This window comes from Pinus tabuliformis, chromosome 9 (assembly GCF_031772625.1).
Source record: "Pinus tabuliformis cultivar Carrire ecotype Pingquan chromosome 9, CPIR1, whole genome shotgun sequence".
NCBI lineage: Eukaryota > Viridiplantae > Streptophyta > Pinopsida > Pinales > Pinaceae > Pinus > Pinus tabuliformis.
In genome coordinates this window covers 1,144,012,854-1,144,027,685 of record NC_142307.1, presented here as the reverse complement: position 1 = coordinate 1,144,027,685, position 14,832 = coordinate 1,144,012,854, and the positions used below count along the sequence as shown (strand labels likewise).

General features: G+C 42.0%; 1 protein-coding gene across 1 annotated transcript; it reads left to right on the top strand.

The window, feature by feature from the left end:
• Positions 1–1,076: 1,076 nt before the first annotated feature.
• LOC149152675 (uncharacterized) lies at positions 1,077–1,745 on the top strand. The gene has a single exon (XM_089443566.1). It carries the CDS (start codon positions 1,077–1,079, stop codon positions 1,743–1,745), a length of 669 nt encoding a protein of 222 aa, XP_089299692.1.
• The last annotated feature ends 13,087 nt before the right edge of the window (positions 1,746–14,832 follow it).

The window sequence follows — 14,832 nt, the reverse complement described above, 5'->3', positions numbered from 1 at the left end:
GCTGTCACCACATCCCTTCCCACATCCTCTGTGGAAGGGTCTGAACCATCTCATTCGTATAACCTGTGTTCTCGTAGCCATTTGCCCAAAGCTCTGCCTCTCGATTCAGGGTTAGGGCTCTCCACCCCTGGTCCCTCTACCAAATCCTCCCGAGGTGGCAAATCTTTTTTTATCTAAAGCTATACTACCGGCTGGGGCCAAGATAGCTTCTGGGAGGCAATCCTCCATTGATAGGGTACTTAGAGCGATGAATACCCTGGAGTGGTCCCCCTCATGTAGTGCCTCTCATTTAATTGCAGAGGAATGGTTATTACCTCCAAAAAACTAGCCCTAAGGAGACTCTTTGAGTCTGAGTCCGTTGACATCATCCTGTTGCAAGAGACCCTAGGGGAGGTAGACATCATCTCTAATACTTTGGCCTCTCTCAAACCTGGATGGTTATTCCATTCTGTGGGAGCCTCGGGTCGATCTGGAGGCCTTGCTATTGGGTATAACCCTCGAAATATAAAAGCCTTATCTACTTGGGGAGGATCAGGGTTCATTGGGCTGGACATATTTTCAGCTGAGTTGGGAAGGGAGTTTCAGATCATGAACATATATGGACCCTGCCATAGACAAGAGGATTTTTGGCACAGGATCCTTAATTTGGCTATGGTCTCTGGCGATAATATCATTCTGGGAGGGGACCTAAATTTCTCCCTCGGGTTTAAAGAATCGTGGGGGTCACATGCTTAAGTGGATCCAATCATTGAATACATGCTGAACTTATTAGACCTCCACAATCTGCTGATATCCCTATGAACAAAATACTTCCTACCTGGAGGAATAGAAGAGTTGGGGAGGCAACTTCGGCCAGAAGACTTGATCATTTCTTGATCAAGATACCTTTGACGCAGAATATGCATAGATACAGGAAATGGGTGGGAGTGGGGGGCGTTTCTGATCGCTCCCCCATATATATGGAAATCCTTGGATCTTACCCTAAGCCAAATACTCCTTTCAAGTTCAATCACATCTGGCTTCTGGACCCCAGTTACATCAAGTTAGTTACAGAGTACTAGACTGCTCACCCTATTATGGCTTATCGATCCCTTGCAGAGGGGTTTTGCCACAATCTATCCCAATTGAAGAGACTATCAGTCACCTGGGCTAAAGCAAAAACTCAGAGGGAGGATCAAACCCTCACACAGATTGAAGCTGATCTCCAAAGCCTTATGTATGATAGAAACAAGGGATTTGGGTTCTTGCAAGATAAACTACACCTGATCAAGCTTGAGAAGTCCAAGGATAAGATTCTTAAGGACAAAGAGGGAACATGGAGGCTAAAGAGCAGAGCACTATGGCTGAAAGCAGGGGATGACAACACAAAGTTTTTTCAGAATTATGCTAAAGGTAGAAGGGTATCTAATACCATCTGGAACCTTCCTTTACTTGAGGGAGGGGTGGCTGATACCTTCTGTAAGTTATCACAGTTGGGAACTACTCATTTTCAGAATCTTTACAAAGCTCCCCTAGGGACCAACCTAGCGGATATTATACAAGTGGCGGGCAAATTCACACACTTTGTTGATGCAGAATCAGAGGTAGATCTCACCTCCCCTATTACAACAATAGAACTGGAAGGCACACTAAAATGGTTCAAAAAGTACAAGAGTCCTGGGCCGGATGGATGGTCGGTAGAATTTTACCTTGCTTTTTATGAATTATTGGGTAATGATCTGCTACAAGTGATTGAGGAATGCTGAACCACTGGGAAGCTCTATAATGCTATAAATTCCACTTTCATCGCACTTATCCCTAAGTCGGATTGTTGTTGGGAAAAGTATCCAATACGGAATGACCCTATCCCACTCTAAGGGTGATAGTACCTCAGCAACAACCGAATGCAAAGCTATTCAAGATTACTTCTTTATGAGATGTAAGAGAGAGTAGAAAGAGATCCACTAACCGTTATCTTCCGCTAATGATTGATCCAATCTTCCCTCTTTGCTGCTTGCTCCCAGCTCCTTGCTCTTTCACTGGCCCAGCTACACAAAGATCCTGCAAAAGCACAAGAAAGGGAAACTACAAGAAGCATACATCCATAATTGATTCAAGGATTAGAATAAATCAAATATACAAGCATCAATACGCCACAGAGACACATGCATATAGAAGAACCTCAAATGCTTTATTAATGGAAGAAGTAAAGTTCTGAGAGTGTTACAACCATAAGAGGCCCAATCCAGCAACACTTCCCAGCAGAAAGAAATCTCCTCTTCACCTCCTTCAAGCAAATCACCCAATAGTTCTATACTCAAACCAACAACACTTCCTTACATTCACAAGATTCCAGCCTCCCTAGACCTCATGAGAGAGCTCTATATATAGGAGTTTTGGAGAAAGGATGAGTCAGCTTGAGGCTGGCATGAAGCTGACTAGTGTCCTCTCCCACTTCAGTTATACTTCAGTTCTTGAGTCCACTTGGAGTTTCTTGCTTCCACTTGGAGATCTAGATCCTCTTACTCATCACAAGGCGAATTCCCTGATCCAAGTGTCATTTTGGAAGCTTCCTGGGCATTTGACACCTTGCAGAATGACTGTGCTACTTGGCCAATCTCGCCCAGCGCAGGTAGCCTTCATTAGAGTTGACATTCAGCGCAGGTACAGAGTGGAGCAGTTGACATTCAGCGCAGATGCTCAGTGGAGCAGTTGACATGATCCAGAATTAGCTTGTTTTTGAATGTTTTCAGGTGGAGAACTGATTTTCAGTGCTATGGTTTGCTAACCTTGTTCCTCTAGGGGCAGGAACAACATGTTTAGGGACTTTGGATCCCTTAGATTATTGACATTTCATGCTTCATGCTGTAAGGCACAAAAATGTCTATAACAGTTGCCCCCTAAAGTATGAGGTCGTTTATCGGGTGAAATGCTTTATCAGGAGGATCCGAAGTTCATTCAATCGCTGAGAGGCGCTCTGTAATAAAATACAATACAATAAATTATTTTTCATTCTGCTTTCATGATCTAGCTGAGGCGGGCATTCCCATGCTCAGCTTTATAAATTCATTTTGGTACATAGAACAGATGATCGTCTGATGGTAGACTGATAATTCTCTGCTGAAATTATCATCCTTTGAGTAGGATGATCATCTACTGCAATGATGTACATATCAAATGTCTTTATATTTCCTGAATATATATCGCAGCCCGGATGGATGAAACTAGATCCGGGGTCTTCAAAACTCGTTCGATTTTCACTCTAAGTACAAGTCGATCCATGTGAGAATTGCGCTGAAGTCGAACATGGAAAGACATCGCTTGATTACCGGTCAATAATGTAAACCGTTAACAAGCGCGAGAGGAATCACCAATAATGACAATGACCCTCAAGGTACTGCAGTACAATTCACGTGGTGTGAATAAAGGACTTGGCGTCGAACACCACGCAAAATCTTCTGGTCGAAGGTCATTAATGTATACCTGTCGCCGGAAGTGAGAAACTTGCCATTGAGGCATGCAAGCTTCAAAGTACTGGGGGGTTTGTTCCTAGATCAACTTCTTGGATAATGAGCTGAAGTCGACAAGAAGCGATCCGTCAAAGGAGGGCCTTAATGAATCCCACATCAGTGACACGGAACGGAGCTAATGATTTTAGTGGAGGTGAAAACAATCTGTGAAATATGATTCAGGGTGGTGATCATGGGTGGATGAAGGATAATGTATGGCAGTGGATGGGACACGGTTGAATCTTTCTGAACAACATCTCTTGAACATATAACGACACTGATGTGATGGATCGGTAGCATTACCCCAAATGTGGATGGTTTGGCGAGGACCATGGTGATGAGACCGGTGAATGAAACAACCCAACCCGATGTGATACGGAGGACAAAGTGTCATGTTCAAGAGCGACTTGCTACCATTAAAGCTTTGAGGTTCTCCCAATTTTTCCCCAGTCATTTCTGACCAGTACCTCTTTATTTTTGTCAAGCTTGAGGAGGATAACATATGCTTGTTCTATAACCTGCCCTTCGAGCAAGCCCATCGCTATGTTTTAACGAGCTTAGCGATAGGGAAACTCGTTCTCGTCTAAAGACAAGTTTGTCGCTATTTAATCATTTTAACGAGTCTAACGACAAAGAAAACTCGGTCCTTTTCATTTTTAGAGAGTTTGAAAAGGTACAGAAAGTTAACTCCAAAATTCCTTTTTCGTCATCTAATCCCTTAAGTCCGAAAAAGTATAAAACAATACAGAAGGGATGAGTTTTCGATAACTTTAACGAGCCGAATAAAACAAGTGCTCGACCTTTTTGTGTAATAATCCCTCAGGTCCAAAAAGATTAAAATCTAGAGGAGGGATAGCTCTTTCGGTCACTTTAACGAGCTGGAAGGCCAAAACTCGGCAAACTTTTCATATTTTACGAGTCAGATGAAAAGAGCTTAAAGAAGACTCGTCTTTTGAGGAACGAGTGATAAACAGGGATAGCAGCAGATTCCAGGTACAGGTTGGAATTTTCCATTCACGGCAGTGTCACAAGGATGGCTAGGTGAAATCACTCTTCGCAGCTGTTCCTCAAAATGGGTAAACAATCATATGGAGGTGAACGATCGACCAAATGAAAGTGGAGGTGGCAGGTGCAAAACACGACCAAGGCTTTTATGGTTGATCAGGTTACATACTTAATGGTTATTTACCGAGATGGGTTCATTTTTTAATGAGCTTGAATGCGCCAAAACACTGCTCAATCTTATGTTTATTTTTTAACGAGCATGAACTATGTGCTAAAACTGCTCGGTGATAAGTTCGCATGCCCCCAGCATAATAACGCAAATCGAGGTGCATGCCCCCCAAGCTTCATTGCATTCAACTCGGTGGTTGGAATGAAGGTTTACCTTTGAGAAAGGGGATTTGTTTCATTTTTTAATGAGGTTGACACAAGATACGAACCGTCCTCTGACTCCTTGTTTCATTTTTTAACGAGGTTGACATGAGATAAGAACCGTCCTCGAAGTTCAAATCCATCAGACATAGAAGGTCTCATATTCCACTGTGGCCACTTCCGCCAGATTACTTGGAGGCGGTAGGGCAAAAGTACCCATTAAGGCAGGGTCTTTTAGGAGACCTACTCCGATATTTTGGAGTGAATGATTCCTTCCATGGATCATTGGAATGCTTCCCGTAACTTGTGAACTGTTGGGGAGAAAAGTTTGTTGGTCGACGATTGTAATTCCTCCTTGGAAGGGAAATGCAATCTTCCTGAAGTAGGTCGACACAACTGCGGCCATGGCATAGATCCATGGTCTTCTGAGTAGGATGTTGTAATCGAGGTTTCCATCAATTACTTCAACATCAATTCCTACTGTTTTGCCCCCCAGTTCAACTTGAAAGTTACTTAAAATCCCGTATGGAGTGTATGATCGTCCATCAAATGCTTTTAACGTCGTTGACGATTTCGACAAGGGTGGTGAGCCTAAATCTTTCCAGCAACTCATCGACATAAGACATGTAGATGCCCCCTCATCAATAATTGTTCGATGAACAGTTTTGTTGAGGGCTTTCACTTGAATAAGGAAAGCTAGTGGAGCTGGTAACTAAGGGTCATATCCTTTATGATCAAAGGCGACAAGATTGGAATCCATTGGGTCAATTCCACTATTGCTGATAATAAAGTTTGCTCTTGGGAGGGGCAATTTTGCGGTACCTCAAGTGTCGACATAGCGGACGACGATTGAGCCAGGTCCTCTATTATATTATAATTCTGTGCTATTTTGGCACGGGGATTAAATGTCGATTTGTGTACTACTCCCTTTGGCGACTTTATCATTGGTTCAAGAATGTTGGGTGGCACAACTTTGGTTAAAGTTGTCGTCGAACTACTAGGTTGTTCATTAGCCTTGTCATTCGACAGCCGTGGATTCCCGTAATCTTTATTCCTTGTCAAAGCATCATTTTGCTGCTTCGAGTCCGACAACATAAGCACTTGGGATCGGGAAGCATTTTGATTAGCAACCAGATTTTGACCTGGGTTGGGAAACAGATTAGTCAATACTGCTGGGGTTTTTGAACTCTTAAAGAGTTTCTTAACTTCAGCTATATGTGGACAATCTTTCGTCCAATGATCCTCATCGCATATATGACACCTTGCCGGGGGTTTCCTTTTTCTCCCTTTCTTTTTCTTCGCCCCCTGGTTGCTTCAGTTGTTTGCCCTTGTCGGTCGACATGGCATTTACTTCTGAGGCAAGAAGTTCTTCATTTGCATTTTGACTAGAAATTTTGTGTTTTCTAATCACGCCATCGCCAGCGTGATAGTCATTGTTTGATTTAGGAGGAGGAATTGAGAATTCTGGTCTAGGGGCGTCAGGTATTTTGTCGTAGAGCGTGCCGGACTGAGTATAGACCAAGTCCAGATATTGCACACGAGCGATAACCTGCTCTTCCGTTACGACTCCTCCCTTTGCCACATCTTCCGTGATGGCAGGAAGTAATGACTTGATAAACCATTCAGCTAATAGCTGATCGGGAACGTACGTTTTTACCATCCTACGACGACGTCGCCACTCATGTATATGATCAGATATGTGGGTGGCAGTCATCTGTTTGAAGTTGGTAAGGAGTTCTGTTCCCGTTTCATACTTTATTGGTAATTGAAAATGGGTTAAAAAGGTTGTGGCTAAGGTACTGAAGTTGTCGAACGAAGCTCTAGGAAATTCAATGTACCATTTTGCCGCTGGACCCGTTAACGTCCTCTGAAAGAGGCGAAGTCTTATCGAATCATCATTCAGGGTGTTCGATGAACACCATAGATGGAATGTCATCACATGATTCGACGGGTCTTCACCCGGATTTCCATTAAATTTAGGAATATCTGACGGAAGTTTATGTGGAATCGCGGGCCACCAAGGGGCATAAGCAATTGGATCATTCGTCAGCCGGTTTAGATCTGGTAATTCTAGAGTTGTTACAAAGGGCAACTGTTGATTCAGGTTAGGCGAAGCATACCCAGGATAAGATGGGATCGCCTGAGCAATGGGTCTTTGCAAACCAGCATAATGCTGGTAACTTTGACAAGGTTGATGGGCATAACCATTATAGTATGGTTGCCCATTACTTGCAAAGACTTGTCACTCAGGTCCTTGATATGATTGCTGGAATGGCGGTTGTTGAGATTGAACCAGCTCTGGTTGTTGGACCATTTGCTGTTGACCAATACTGGATGATTGACCAGGATGAGGAGTCACAGTACTTGTTTGAGCCTGAGTCGCTCCAGATAAGGAGGCACTACCCTGTTGTATTGCAACCTGAGAAACCTGGGATTGACATACAACAGGTAGCGCTTGTACTTGCGACGCATTCACCATAGCAGGTGTGGTGGTAATATACGACACAGGGTGTACTGGTTGCATTGAATATACAACCCCTGGTTGTTGAGGCAGTATTGGTACCCAACCACTGGATGTAATTCTAGTTTGACCTGAACCTTGTTGTAAACTCCCATATGGTTGTTCTCTGGGAGGGAACAATGAAAGAGCATACTGCCCTCCATATGGTGGAAATCCAGTACTTAAAGGGTAAATTGGCCTTTGAAGACACATTGGATCAATTTGTTGAGTTTCAACATAAGAAATACCAGATGATAATCCAGATGAAGAAATAGGAACTAACCATGTCGTCGTCCCTGATTGGACTCCGGCTTGTTGTTGACAATTTGCCGGGATAGATGGTATACCAGCGAACATCGTTGGAGTAGCAGCAGGAGGCTCTGCTGCTGCTGTGTCGGACGACACAGTCTTAGATGTCGACGGTTGTTCAGACATATCTAGTCTATCCAAAATATTTCTTAACGATTCTACAAGAACTTACGATGCCAAAAGACTAACTTCGAAGATCAACGAGGGAATGGTGATGATTATCCCGTTTAAAATAAATTTTAACGACGTTTAGACACAACTTGCTTTTTCACTTTTAAAGAGTCGAGAAAAAGCTAAAGATGACTCTAGTCTCCTTCGATGTTTTAACGAGCCCGAAGTGACAAATGCTCGGATGGACTTTTTCAGTTATAGAGTTTGAAAAAGGCCAAAAGAAACTACTCTGGAGTTCTAGGCAGAGGGTGTGCCAAACTTTTCGCAAAACCATAGAATACGTTTTACGGTACGAGTGGTCGATCTTCGTGAATGCTGTGTTCACTGCATTGCGATCAGTAGGGCGGCCGACACAGCTTCCTATGGATAAAGGCTTTGTTCCTATAGGGGTCTCCCAATATATACGCGACGGTACGTGGGAGCACAAGTCCGTATTGATACTTATCGCTTCACCGTGGAGGAATCACCCAACCACTCAACGCTAAGATATCACGTTTAACGACGCCGGAACACGTCTCTAGCTTAGACCTCTATGTGTTTGCGTTATGTTTCAATGCGTTGTTATGTAAATTCAATTTATTTTAAGGTTGATCTTGTTTAGCAGTTTGCCTTTATGGATCACCACGAGATGTATAGTAACAATCCTAAATGCAGTCTAAGATGAGAAGCAAGATTTTTCAATCTTTTCGACTTATGAAAATCTTAACTACTGAGGGAAAAGAAAGACAAAATCTTTTCACACAGATCAAAGAGCACACACTAATGCACTTTTCCCTAAATCAACATGCAAACTGTCCTAATGCACATGCACAATGCAGGTAGTTCTTTTCTCTTTCTTAATGTTTGTGCGATACAAAAAGAAAGCCGTTGTATAACTTTGAATTCAATTTCAAGTGAAAGCAAACAAGCTTGTCCAAAATCAAAAGACACCTTAAGATTTACTTGTTTCGACACTAGAAATATATAAACTCAAACCATATGACGAAAGCAAAAGCTCAATCAACTATGAACAGAAAATAAACTAACTCTTAAGATCAAAACGACACTTAATCACAGGTCTAGATCTAAGAGGCCACAACAAGACTAGTTCACTTTCGTTATGGGAAACTGCAAATGATGTAAGAAATACACAAAGAACAAATACAGTTTCTTTATACAACCGAGGCGGAATAGTGGCAAGGAAAGTTGGTTTGAGATAGGTACATTGACTGGTAACAGGCTGCAAAAACAAGGATGAAAACAGGGCAATAAACAGGAGGGAACCCCAGTAGCACTAGGCAAAACTGGTTCAGCGCAGGTAGTACACTGGAAGTTTGACCTTCAGCACAGGTAGCCCCTTCGGGAACTGCGCTGAAATGCAGACTGCCTTCACAGTGCCTGCACTGAAGAGATAAACTTTCGTTTTTCTCAGTTTCCGGGTCACAGATTGCTAAAAAATTCACAGTTTTTGGCCAAATCAGAAGCCAGTCAAGTACACACTAAGGGATGAAAAGGAGGATGAAAAGCTATCACTAAGAGCTATTTAGTGTCCTTGTGAATCAGCTCTTCAAATCATAAACTTGCTCAGAAACTGAGCTAGAGTAGCTGCCCTCTACTTTGCATTTGAAAGCTCCAAATGCAGTTCGATTCGGTACTCCCTGTGTTTATGAAATGAATAGCAAAAACACAAACAACCAACAAGATACGCTCCCCAGCGGAGTCGCCAATTTGTTGTTGGGAAAAGTATCCAATACGGATGACCCTATCCCACTCTAAGGGTGATAGTACCTCAGCAACAACCGAATGCAAAGCTATTCAAGATTACTTCTTTATGAGATGTAAGAGAGAGTAGAAAGAGATCCACTAACCGTTATCTTCCGCTAATGATTGATCCAATCTTCCCTCTTTGCTGCTTGCTCCCAGCTCCTTGCTCTTTCACTGGCCCAGCTACAAAAAGATCCTGCAAAAGCACAAGAAAGGGAAACTACAAGAAGCATACATCCATAATTGATTCAAGGATTAGAATAAATCAAATATACAAGCATCAATACGCCACAGAGACACATGCATATAGAAGAACCTCAAATGCTTTATTAATGGAAGAAGTAAAGTTCTGAGAGTGTTACAACCATAAGAGGCCCAATCCAGCAACACTTCCCAGCAGAAAGAAATCTCCTCTTCACCTCCTTCAAGCAAATCACCCAATAGTTCTATACTCAAACCAACAGCACTTCCTTACATTCACAAGATTCCAGCCTCCCTAGACCTCATGAGAGAGCTCTATATATAGGAGTTTTGGAGAAAGGATGAGTCAGCTTGAGGCTGGCATGAAGCTGACTAGTGTCCTCTCTCACTTCAGTTATACTTCAGTTCTTGAGTCCACTTGGAGTTTCTTGCTTCCACTTGGAGATCTAGATCCTCTTACTCATCACAAGGCGAATTCCTTGATCCAAGTGTCATTTTGGAAGCTTCCTGGGCATTTGACACCTTGCAGAATGACTGTGCCACTTGGCCAATCTCGCCCAGCGCAGGTAGCCTTCATTAGAGTTGACATTCAGCGCAGGTACAGAGTTGAGCAGTTGACATTTAGCGCAGATGCTCAGTGGAGCAGTTGACATGATCCAGAATTAGCTTGTTTTTGAGTGTTTTTAGGTGGAGAACTGATTTTCAGTGCTGTGGTTTGCTGACCTTGTTCCTCTAGGGGCAGGAACAACATGTTTAGGGACTTTGGATCCCTTAGATTATCGACATTTCATGCTTCATGCTGTAAGGCACAAAAATGTCTATAACACGGATTCACCCTCCTCTTTTAACGACTTTAGGCCCATTTCCCTGTGCAACTGCCTATACAAGATCATAGCCAAAATCATTGCTAATAAGATCCAACCAATCCTCTCTCAGTATATTTCCTCGGAACAATTTGCATTTCTGGAAAATCGATAGATTCATGAAACCATTGGTACGGCTCAAGAAGCCATTCACTCCAGCAGGTCTAAAAACCTTAAGGGAATCATATTAAATATTGATTTGGCTAAAGCTTTTGATTGTGTCAGTTGGCTATATATCAAAATGCTCTTTATACATCTCGGCTTCCCCCATTGTTTCATCACCTAGATTATGGCCTGCATTACCACTACTACATTCAGTGTCCACATCAACGGATCTGCATCCCATTTCTTCCATGTCGAGAGGGGACTTAGACAAGGCTGTCCCCTCTCTCCCCTCCTCTTCCTTATTGTTATGGAAGGTCTCAGTCGTATTCTTATCCAGGACAAGAGGAGTGGTAGACTGCTAGGGCTCAAAATTACAGAGCAGTGCTATCTTACTCATATTTTATTTGTGGACGATGTCCTCATCTTCCTCGATCGAAGCATCAGAGATACTACATCTTTTTCCAGTGCATTTGCCCTTTTTTCTAAGGCTACATGAATGCTTGCTAATCATGAGAAATCCACCATCACCCTTGTCTCCAACATAGTTCAAGAGTCTCGGTGTGCCCAGAACCATTTCCCTTATATCGTCATTCCTCTCAAACAAGGGTTTAAATACCTGGGTTTCTGGATTAAACACTTGAGCCAGAAAATCGGTGATTGGATCTGGCTAGTCACTAAGTTGGAAAAGCAACTATCTCACTGGATTCATCGATTCTTATCAAGAGCTGGCAGACTGGTCCTCATCAAATCTGTCTTGGAAGCCACACCAGTATTCTGGATGTCCCTTGCATGGATCCGAAGGAACATACTAGCTTGTATTCAAAAAATTTGCAGCAGATACCTCTAGAATGGGCATCAAGACAAAAAAATCTTTGCTTAGGTAAGTTGGAAAAAGATTGCACTACCTAAAAAGTGGGGTGGTTGGGGACTAAAAGATCTCAAGGACTTTGCACATGCACTGGCTGCTAAAATGGGATGGACTCTCCTAATAGGTCAGATTCTATGGACCAAAGTCTCATATAACAAATATATCTGGCCCATGCAAATTATGGATTGGGTGCGCTTACCTGATTGGAATAAGATAGGCATCTCCATGGTATGGAAATCTCTGATACATTCCCTTCCCATCATTCGAAACCATCTGGTTTAGAGAATCATTGATGGCATAAGAGTCCGTATTGGTATAGACCCTTGGGCAGGAGGAGGGGCCAGATACCATCTTCTGAGAGAGCTTGTACATCTGCTGAATCATAGGGGTATATCTGTCATATCACACATTACTGACCAGGAGAATACTACAATTCTCTCCCAAGGATGGAAATCCGTTGATGCACTTCATCTACCACCTCAATTACACCGAGACTGGCATGATTACATTGATGCTTTGACCGAATCCCTTATCAGAATTTTTGAAGGATCGGATGAACTCAAATGGAGTATGGCAAATAATGGATTATATATGCCTAAAGCAGGATACCTCACAATCAGCACTCACAGGCAACCTGAGAATCCTCATGATTGGTGGCGTTTAATCTGGAATTTAGGTGCTCCTCTACGGACCAGACTCTTCTTCTGGTGCGTGCTCAGCTACAAAGTCCCTACGGGAGATCAATTAGCCCGACGATCCTTTCATGGCCCTCGCTGGTGTGTATTATGCAAAAAGGAATCCGAATCTATCGACCATATTTTCCTAAGTTGTGAATTTTCAAAATATCTCTGGGAAACAATGGAAACTCCTTTACAATCTGGTAGATGGCAAGCAGACTGCGTTAGAAATGCATGGCACGACTGGAGTACAACAAATCGAGGATCTAAATTGATAAACCTTCCTTTGATTTATTGTTGGACCATATGGCTAGCAAGGAACATAATCATTTTTGATGAAGGGAATGTGAATGGGGCTGTAATGGCGGCCAATATTCTCTCGGCCTACTACAAAATACCTGATAACAAATCCTCTGCACTGCGCCGCTCTATTGCACCTGCCCCAATTGACAAGTCCACTCCCTGGGCCTTTTTTGATGGGGCTGCACAAGAGCAGGGTTGTGGGGGGGGGGGGGGTTTCATTCTGCATATAAATGAACATCATTATTATAGTGTAAAAATGGGACTTGGAGGTGGCGCAAACAATTACGCTGAACTCATCACTTTTCGTCATCTATTGCATTTTTCACTGGGACATGAATGCATCAATCTGTAGATTTTTGGTGATTCAAAAATCATTATAAACTGGTTCAACAATGTCTCTGCATACCATGCACACACACTTAGACATATTTTGGATGAAGTGATATTGTTCAAATCACAATTTAACAGAATCACATGTCATCACATTTACAGGGAATACAACCAAGGCGCTGACCGACTTTCCAAGGAGGCCACGATATTACCCAGAGGACACTGGCTGATATAGGAACAGGTTGAAACTGAGCAGTACCAATATTACCATCGGCTGTACATAGATCAAGCATATCATAGGGCAGACAGGCCCTAGTACTTCATTTTTGAATACTTTTTTGGCCACAAATTTTGGAACAATTATTATTTACTTTTGTATATATCTATGCATGATTGACAACTTTTATTGCACTCGCCCTGCGTGGCGAACATCATTGTAATTGTTTCATATATAACACTTATTTGATTACCCTGCGTGGTAATGAGAACAACAACAGATCTTTTTGAGACATAACTGTACATACCTTCATAGACAAGGATACAAGACTCATTGCATATGCTGCTAAGTGTTTACTATATGTAATTTTTCAAATATAAATGAAAGATTACAATTTTTCCTGTGGAAAAATAATATTAACTCATATATTATTATTTGTCTTATTTTAAATTTACTTGATTCCATCCTGTTCGTTTGTGGATAATGAATTTTCTGGCCTTTGGTTGAGGTTTTCCCCATATGACTATGGCCATATATAACAACTCTGCTGCAAAAAACTAAGGTTTTCAATGTGTAGTACCTGACATATGTCTTCGGAAAATTCCGAAAACTTATCATTTTCATGAACAAAGTGGTTCAATGTCATGAGGTCGATGCTCCTTCATTTTTCAATCGTTATCTCACACAATGAATTTCATTGTATATGATGGAATTGACTATCCATTGCTGTCTAAGATTGCAATCGTCCACACGGAGAACATAACTTTGAGTTCAAACCTTAGACACTATTATCTTCACTGTTGTACGAAAAAACATAGGAGATTCTCATGGATCTCTTGTGGCAAGACAAGGCTTCCGGGGAAAAGGGGGTTGATACCTTTATGCACAAAATGCAGGTCACCGCCTATGTCGTGTATTGCATAAGAAGGCGATGTCTCGATAGAAGAGGAGGAGCCATGGGAGGGTGTTGTAATCTATAGGCTAACGCAACCCATTTCGAGTACTATACTACTCTGGAGAGACTTGACCTTTCAAATTTATCCTCTGAAATTTCGAAGTCCACATCGTCTTACACGGGCATTAGGGTTACAACAGGAGTAACATATTATCCTCGTGGACACTGGTGTTGAAGAAAGTATAACTAGGTTCGATATTTACAAATGTAACTTTGATCTTTGTACTTGTCAAGAAAAAGAAATATTATTTTTGTAAATTAAATGAATGAGTTTCTTGCTCATTTCATAGGTCTAGAAAAGTCAAAGAGTCAAATTCATATGTAAGGAGCTCTTCTTGAGCCTTCATGTAATATATATGGGTCAACCGAATGTCTAAGAACAACCCTCCAAGACCAACACAATCCTCTTGAAGACAAGCAAGAAAAACGATGAAAAACACAGTCACGTCGGCTAGCAAAAATGAATTTAAAGTCATGTTGGTTCACTTGGTAATGTCGGCTTATTATGGAGGCACAACACCTATAAATAAGCGGCTAGATTCGACACAAAAATATAACTGCAAATCACAAAACCGTGGATCACAAAACTTCAGATCACTTTGAAATTTTGGTGACACATAATATCGGGCAATCACAGTGATAGGATCTCGGTGGAAAGCACAATGATACATAATCTCGGGTCTCTCTATGATGTTTGGTGGGAAAAAGGACTTCAGATACCTTTGTTA